Source organism: Brassica oleracea, chromosome C1, assembly GCF_000695525.1.
Source record: "Brassica oleracea var. oleracea cultivar TO1000 chromosome C1, BOL, whole genome shotgun sequence".
NCBI lineage: Eukaryota > Viridiplantae > Streptophyta > Magnoliopsida > Brassicales > Brassicaceae > Brassica > Brassica oleracea.
In genome coordinates, this window is record NC_027748.1 from 42,264,462 (window position 1) to 42,272,270 (window position 7,809).

At 32.6% G+C, this 7,809-nt stretch overlaps 3 protein-coding genes across 5 annotated transcripts; all 3 read right to left on the bottom strand.

The window, feature by feature from the left end:
• Positions 1-1,316: 1,316 nt before the first annotated feature.
• LOC106300869 (defensin-like protein 204) lies at positions 1,317-2,219 on the bottom strand. Of its 3 annotated transcripts, none has more exons than XM_013737129.1 (2): positions 2,129-2,219; positions 1,317-1,578 (listed from the first exon to the last, which is right to left on the bottom strand). In XM_013737129.1, exons 1-2 carry the CDS (start codon positions 2,193-2,195, stop codon positions 1,406-1,408), a joined length of 240 nt encoding a protein of 79 aa, XP_013592583.1. In that variant the 5' UTR covers positions 2,196-2,219; the 3' UTR covers positions 1,317-1,405. The 3 variants fall into 3 exon arrangements, 1 of the variants encoding a protein (XP_013592583.1); XR_001262104.1 differs by lacking the exon at positions 2,129-2,219 and adding an exon at positions 1,711-2,021 and having other exon boundaries at positions 1,487-1,578; XR_001262105.1 differs by lacking the exon at positions 2,129-2,219 and adding an exon at positions 1,748-2,021 and having other exon boundaries at positions 1,491-1,578.
• A 605-nt stretch (positions 2,220-2,824) lies between these two features.
• Positions 2,825-3,595, bottom strand: LOC106301995. The gene is made up of 2 exons (XM_013738502.1): positions 3,305-3,595; positions 2,825-3,052 (listed from the first exon to the last, which is right to left on the bottom strand). Exons 1-2 carry the CDS (start codon positions 3,531-3,533, stop codon positions 2,907-2,909), a joined length of 375 nt encoding a protein of 124 aa, XP_013593956.1. The 5' UTR covers positions 3,534-3,595; the 3' UTR covers positions 2,825-2,906.
• Positions 3,596-4,227: 632 nt separating this feature from the next.
• Positions 4,228-6,871, bottom strand: LOC106342021 (syntaxin-43-like). The gene is made up of 8 exons (XM_013780800.1): positions 6,411-6,871; positions 5,470-5,749; positions 5,294-5,383; positions 5,130-5,201; positions 4,970-5,047; positions 4,808-4,873; positions 4,638-4,718; positions 4,228-4,551 (listed from the first exon to the last, which is right to left on the bottom strand). Exons 1-8 carry the CDS (start codon positions 6,590-6,592, stop codon positions 4,444-4,446), a joined length of 957 nt encoding a protein of 318 aa, XP_013636254.1. The 5' UTR covers positions 6,593-6,871; the 3' UTR covers positions 4,228-4,443.
• Positions 6,872-7,809: the final 938 nt, after the last annotated feature.

A 7,809-nucleotide genomic window follows, 5' to 3' on the forward strand; every position in this document is an offset into this window, starting at 1 on the left:
CTTTAGTTTGGTTAATATTAAGATAAATATATAGTTGTAAATGAAATAATAGAAAATAGTAAAAAATAATAAAATAACGAAAGTTTATGTTATTTTTAGCTGCGAATAAATTAAATATTTAAAGTACATTTATATTTTTTACTTATTTCTTTATTCATTTTGCAATTTTTGAACAATAAAATAGATTAAAATATATTAGCAAAATTCAAATGATGATGGTTAGTGTGAGAAGGATTAGATAATGTATAATTAGAAAATAGTGAACCAAATTGCAATAATCTAAAAGAAGAAGGATCTAAAATGTAAAAAGACAAAAAGATGACACGTGGCAGCAAACCCCCCTAGCACTTGTCGGAAGAAGGGAAAAAGTCTACTTTATATATAAAGATAAACAATTAATTAAGGAATAAACAATTAATTAAACGGTGTAAAATAACCAAATTTTCAAATTTTCTTAATGGCAGTATTACTTAATTCTATAGAGGTCATTTGATACATAGTGATTGTTTCGTATAGCTAGGCTTCATGGCCACTTGATTCTAGCTATAGTTCATAATAAAACTCCTCATTAATGTCTTTTAACTATCCGGGTGAGGTAATCTATTTCGACCTTTTAAAAAGCTTTAAAGTCAAATCCTTCTCCCCTTTTTATTTGATTCATAATTTATGTAGCTTTGTAATGCTAACGGTTTATAGAAGGATTATTGAGGCAAAGGCTAGAACCCTAATTCCCTAAACATTTTAAATTTTTAATGCATGCTTGAATTAGCGTATAAAATAAAATATAAATGAATGCCTAATTTAGATATTCTCTGAACAAAAAGGGCGTACTCAATCTTTCCTGAGTAAAACGTATTTACCAAGAGGGAATTAACAGTAGTGGCGTTTATACTTTCATAAACTGTTTGTGGGTTTAATAAGGATTCTGGTAATCAGCGTAGGGAAAAGTAAAATGGTTATTTCTCGAAAATAAGAAGAAAATAAGAAGTTTATCATCACCGAGTTCTGAATAAATACAAATTATAGTGTCACCATAATATATTTGTCAATAGCATGAATTATGTGGATATGTAGCTGCATATGATTTATAATACTTGCGATTTGCTACAGACATTATAACGAAAATCGTGAAGAAAACGAGTACGTATGTTTTTTAATCTAAATCGAATTAAAGTACGTAGACATAACACAAGTATAGTTTATTATTAATACGAAACAGCATACGACATGATCTTATGCTCAAAAAAATTTTATAAACTTAGAAGGTCAACATTCTTCATTTTATTTGAAGCAAACAGCTTAAACATACATACCCTTATTAGATCGGACATACCACACTTACATTACAGATATATAAGATCTTATTTGTTTTTATTTAATACGATATAATTTACTTGTGTAATTTTCAGTATTTTCCGTAGCAGTGACAATGCTCTTCGTTGCCATGCATCTCACACTCTCCTTTACATGAGTGGTAGTAATGTTCCTTACACACTTCCTTACAAGCTTTTTCCTTACATGGATGCACTGGGGCTTCGCCTAAAAACGTCTTACAGGTCGCCTCGCTCTTCGGGATTTCTGTAAATACCCAACATCCATTCAAACGCATAAACACACTAAATTTGATTATGATGAGACTGAAGAAGGGATATAATCAAAGAAACAGGTTTCTTGATTTATGTATGCAAGCATGAAAATTTTGGAAAATACTAAATCAAGAAACAGCTTCCCAACATCCATCTACTACCCATAGCTTTGCTGAAATTGCTCCAAGCACCATCTCCCCTCTAGCAGCCGAAAGCCTTTCTCTCAGACAAGGTCTCCGCTATTGTAGAAACATGGGTATCAAAGAAGTCCGATGTCAATCAGACTCAACCCAACTTATCAAAGCCATCAAGGAAAACAACTCAAATATGGAAATCTATGGATCTGTTTCGGATATTTTATTCATGATTGAGTGTTTTGAGTTTATTTCCTTTGAGTGGATCTCTAGAGAAAAAAAACACATTGCTGATAGCTTGGCAAAATCCATTTTGTTAGGTGAAGATGTTGTAATGGCCACGGCCTAACTACCAATTTGAATTTAATGAAGTTGTTGACAAAAAAAAAAATACTAAAGTCGAATTACCGGTGGACATTAACAATACAACGAGCAAAAGAGTGGCGAAGCAGATGGAATTGAGGGTCTTTGCCATTTCTTACACTTAACTAATTATTTGTTTCTGTTAAACTTGGATGATACAAATTAAATCAGTGGGGATTGTTATCTATTTATAATGAAATCTTTGTTGACTTATTAGCAGTTCAATTATATATTCTATTTTATGTACACTAATTAGGCGGAGCTCTTAAATTCCATGCAGACTTACATGTTAAAGCCAGTTAGGTAATTTCCCTCTCTACAGCTCTTAAATATTATTTGCGTATACTTTTTTTTGGTAAAATATTTGCGTACACTTTCCAGAAATATATACAATTTTTGTTTCTTGAATAACACCATGGTTTAGTTTATATATATATATATATGATATATCATTCTTTTTCTTGAAAATTTTCTAATTTTGTTATAAAGATCTGAACTAAGCTGTACAATTAATGGTTCTTACTTCTTTATTTTAAATTAATCTCTTCTTAAGAATGATTATTTTTTTATTTTGAAAATTCATTTAAAAATTGTAGTATTTAATAAACCAAAAATAATAACAATGCAAAGCATAAGATAGTTACTAATTTGAATTAAAAACATATATTTATTTTACGTATTGGATTTGCAAATCATATCAAATATAATGTTGTCAAAGAGATACACCACAACTAACAAAAATAATCAAATAAATGAAACAAACACACGATTTTATTATTTAAAAAAAAAATCAAACTACTAAGCAATAAAACACATTAGAAAGCTATATTCCATGAATAATCTTAGCGCATTGGATCTTAATCCATTTGTAACTCTTTTTCAAAGATTTCTTAACCTTTCCCTCAGCTGAATAAAGCTTGTATTTCGCCACTCGTCTCTTTCTCTTTATCTCAGGATCGTTCCACCATCCTAAGATTATTACATTTATAAAAAAAAACATATTAATCATATGTATAATGTTTTTAAAAATATATATATAATGTTAGAATCTTTGTAAACCCCATATAAAATGTTAGAGCAATGATCATTTTAAACGTAATGATTGTTTATACGTTACACCACCCTCCACCAGAATCATTATTTGTAAATGTAGAAACAGAATGCAACACACAAAATTTTGTTGTAGTTAGTTTACAAACCGTATGATTCAATTTTAAGTACCTTTGAACGTTTTTGAATGAGAAGGAGGTCTTCTCGATTTAACCGGCATGTCTTTGTATGAAATTTTGCGCCATAGATCTGATGTCATGGGAGATCGATTACGCTTTGATTCTCTGACAACATAGATTCCTCTAACCGGTTTTAAATCGACAGGATCAACTAGTTGGAGGTTCCGTTCTCCTTCATACGATTTGTAAGATCGTATGTTAGGAGATTGGAGATCCTGCATCCCGTCTCTCTCTCTCTTTTATTTCTTTTGCCTTTTCTGTTTATATATCTCATTTGAATATCCATAGTGTGATCTAGAATCTTGTTTTTCAGGAGAGGCAATATGTGGTGGAAAAAATACTTGTTACAACAAATTCATCAAAAATAGAAATGAAATTAACTTTTGACAAACAATAGAGACTAGAAAAAAGCCAATACAAAACATCAACCATAGTCTTGCCCTTAAATAGATATGCTTTCTTTTTCTTTCCCAGCTTAGTGATTTTTTCCCTAGTTAGAGTTCAACCATTTCGCACTGGTATGTGTAACGTACAGAGATTGTAAGTTCATTCACTAACACAATGTTGATTGAATTGAGGTTATTGACTCTTGCATCTCTTCGTGTCATCTCTCTTATGCTATTTATAGAGTTACAAACACAAGACACGTGACTAATAACCTTGCTATGTCTGGCCATTCTCCGGCCACTTAGTTTTTAGTTCTACATAATTACACATTCTTAATGCCTTCTTTTATTACACATCAAGGACTAAGTACGAACCTATGTTAGCCCTACCGAGGCGTCATTTTAGTTTAGAACTCAAGTATGGTTGGGTTCAGTCTAGGTTGGAGATTTTTGAATAGTTATGAGAATATTGGTCTTTGGTAGTTTGCAATCTGGAACAAACCGCACAGTTCCTATATGCTCTGTCTTATTACCCATAGTTTCTTAATCATAGTTACTATCTTCTTTACATGTAAATAAACCGTTATAAACAAACTCTTCAAAATCCAAATACTAAAGAGAACGCAATTCCAATTTATATTCAGATAGTTTTGGTGGATACAGCAGAACAGTGAGCAACGCAAACATTGTGGGGTTCCCATTATGAAAGAATAAAATAATGAGAGGAGTCAACCTCTTTCTTGGGTCACAAGAAAATCTCCTTGAGGATTAAGAGAACTATCATGATGAAGCAGAGGATGACAAGAACAGACGCACACATCACCATACCTCCACTCCTCTGTGTACGTTCCGCCTGTGGAGTTTCACAAAGCGATTCCATTGAACATTATGAATCATTGAGAGAGAGATGGTGTATACTCAGGTCATAAAATGGTTTACCTTTTGCAGCTGTTTGAGACCATCTTCAACTGTACTAGCAACGTTCTGGATGTTATAGTCGATCCGATCAACTATCGTGCCCTGTCACAACAAGTTTTGATCTCAAATTTTATTATATTGTACAAGAGTAAGTGACTTAGACGCTAGGTAACAGTCAAACAGTATTATACCTGGTCTATCACAAGCGCAGAAAGATCCTTCATTATCTGAGCCAGCTCGTTTACGGATTCAACAACCTGTATATGACACAGAAGGAGAAAGTGACAAGGCTTATGATTGTATATGAATAAAAAAATAACAATGAAGAGCACAAAGAGTTGCAATACACTAACCTGCTGAATCTCTTTCTCCCTCTCTACAGATATTGCCTCGCTCTTTCTAATCTTGCTCATCTGATGCTCACTAAATAACTGAAGTAAAAAGTGTATAGTTAAAGATCATATACAAAAAAAAAAAGAACAACGGTTGTAGATTGCAATAAAGGAGACATACTATATCATCGAAGTCATCATCTTCTGCTCTAGAGCTGCTTCCGTTGAGATTCATCTCTAAGTCCCCTCCATCCTGATCATACATCACAAAGTCAAAGCTTCTTATAGAATCGTTAAAACTAACAAGAGGCTCCAAAACTGAGTAACTAGAGCTTCACTGCATACCTCTTTTTGTAGTCTCAATCGTTTCAGATACGTAGACTGTTTCTTGCGGAGCTCCATAGAAAGGAATTGGAGATCAGTAGCCAGAGATCGCTGTTATAAACACACATCAAGACTCAAACTTTAGATGGTGATGAAAAAACGAAGGGACACACGTCAAAGTTCAAAAGTGCACTAACCTGCACGTTTTTCCTGACATTTGAATCTTCAGAAGGTCCAGCTGCAGATAGCTTCTGAAGCTGCTTCTCAGATTTCCTCAACAGGAAAGTAATCTCCTGCGTCAAAGACTCGATCTGATGCTGATCTTCTTTACCATCACCAAACGTAGGCATCAATGCTTTCGCATGAGCCTTCCCCAGTTCAGCCACTTTGGTCCTGGCACGCTGAATATTCACTGAAATCTCCTCAGAGACATCAACCCAATCTGGTGGTAATCCCACTGTTATTGCTCCTCCTCTACTGTAACATTGAAGAAAAAATGCAAAAGGTTTCAGCTTCAACAAATCAATAAGAAACATTTTTCTTAATTACCATGGAAGTTCACCATAGGCCCATAAAGAATAGCATTTCACATGGTTCTCCTAGCCGAAATGATTTTCTCAAAAACCAAACTATACGACTAAACTCTGTTTAAACTGCTCTAAATCGGTTAAGATTGGTTTATATTGATCTAAATTAGTCTAAATCTGTTCAATTAAACAATAATGTTAACACAAATCCACAAATTTGTCTAATTTCTTTTGTTTCGTATATAAGAATTCATCGTAATTAAACTCAAACTAAAACATCTTACATAAATGTAAAATATATATATATAATAAATCAAAAATTAGTTAACCACATCGCCTATACTCCGAATAATCCGCCTAGTCCCTCTATAAAGAACTTAGTTACCGCCTATAACTACAGATTTCTTGAATATTGACATTTTGTACCGGGGCATAAGGGAACCATTGTTGCTCATGGTACCAATTCTTCTACTCAATCAACAACTTACTTCAAGATTAATAAGCTAACTTCACACTAACAGCTACCTCAAGATTGATGAATCTCTTAAGCAATCCACAAAAGCTCCAACAATTCAATGGCGCATATCGAGAGATGAAGAGAAGTTTTGTACCTCGAACTCCCTGGATCTTCAGTACTCACTGGAGCGTAGGACCGTTTGGGATGCAGCAGAGACGCGCTCGCCATCTCGATCACCGGACCTACGCCGGATTTCGCTTCCGTCATCGGAGCGCGTACGCTCCTCAGAGAGTTTCTGTACTTGCGGAACAAGAGCGTGCGATTCCTCGTCGCCATTATCAGCTATAGATGTTAAACCCTAAATGACTAAGATCGAAATAGGTTTTTTCGATTCCTCTCCGATCGTGAGCTATAGATCTGAACAGGATCGTGGTTTCATCATAAGCAATTAGCAACGAATCGGCGCGAATCGTTAGTAAAACGAGATCGGAGGTTTCTGAAGCTATGTTCGAGTGTTTGGAGGATCGATTCCGTCGATCGCCGGCGGGATTAAACTTCTCCGACGAGAACGAGTCAGCTCCCCCCTCCCCAGATTTACAAATTGGAAATTTTCATTATTTTCTTTGCCGGAAATTAAATCATTTTAGAAAGTAAAATTAGTTAGTTTTGGGCTTAGTTTGAATCTTAATGGGCCTATATATAAACTCGGCTGGGGAGGTTATTGTAGTGACCCATTAATATTCAAACTAAGCTAAAGAAGTTTATATCGTAGCCCATTAAGATATAAACATGTTTAATATCGTTGTTTTTTTAAAGGGCAATTCTCCTTGTTAGACCATTATCAAGTTTTGGTCTATTTAGGTAAAATAAACCACAAAGAAAAAAATGCCAAAAATGTTTTATTTAATAGGTAAAAATATTATAATATCCTATATATATAAAAAATTAAAAAAAAAAGTATAATTTTTTATATAGTTTTAGATTATATGTTTTGAAATTCGAACTTTTTTAAAAAAAAATTTTAAAATTTTTTTTTTCGAAATTTTTTTTTATTTTTTTTTTCAAATTTTCTTTTTGTAATTCAAAAATACTTTTTAAAACTATTTTTAAAATTTTTAATATTTATTTTTTATTTTATAAAATTTTAAATCTCATACCCAAATCTCCACCCTTTAACTCTGAATTAGTTAACCCTAGGGGTATAAGTGTATATTTACCTGTTTAATAAAATATTTTGGTCATTTTGATCTCTAGAGTCTATATTTGTGACATAAACTTTTTTAGCGTTATCCTAGGGTATTTTATTTTATTTTATTTAAGAGGTCTGAATTGTACTCTCTAACTAGGTGAAGATCCGCGCCTTGCGCGGGATCAACATTATATATATAAATTATTTTATGTATTAAATATTTTTACATATTATAAAATAATAAATATATATTAAATAATTAAAAGTCAGTAACTATTAAAAATATAATTAAATTGGTGCGAACATATAAATCAATTGTATTAATCCAATTTTTTTTTTATTTGATAGGATATGTTATTAAATT

Bases quoted from the DNA above. Each gene is read 5' to 3' on its own strand.
- LOC106300869 (XM_013737129.1), bottom strand. From the start codon at position 2,195: ATGGCAAAGACCCTCAATTCCATCTGCTTCGCCACTCTTTTGCTCGTT. The intron at 1,579-2,128 runs GTAATTCGACTT...GGGTATTTACAG, and splicing joins TGTATTGTTAATGTCCACCG to AAATCCCGAAGAGCGAGGCG.
- LOC106301995 (XM_013738502.1), bottom strand. From the start codon at position 3,533: ATGCAGGATCTCCAATCTCCTAACATACGATCTTACAAATCGTATGAA. The intron at 3,053-3,304 runs GTACTTAAAATT...TAATAATCTTAG, and splicing joins TCATTCAAAAACGTTCAAAG to GATGGTGGAACGATCCTGAG.
- LOC106342021 (XM_013780800.1), bottom strand. From the start codon at position 6,592: ATGGCGACGAGGAATCGCACGCTCTTGTTCCGCAAGTACAGAAACTCT. The intron at 5,750-6,410 runs GTACAAAACTTC...TCAATGTTACAG, and splicing joins GAAGATCCAGGGAGTTCGAG to TAGAGGAGGAGCAATAACAG. The intron at 4,874-4,969 runs GTTAGTGTATTG...TGTCATATACAG, and splicing joins GGGAGAAAGAGATTCAGCAG to GTTGTTGAATCCGTAAACGA.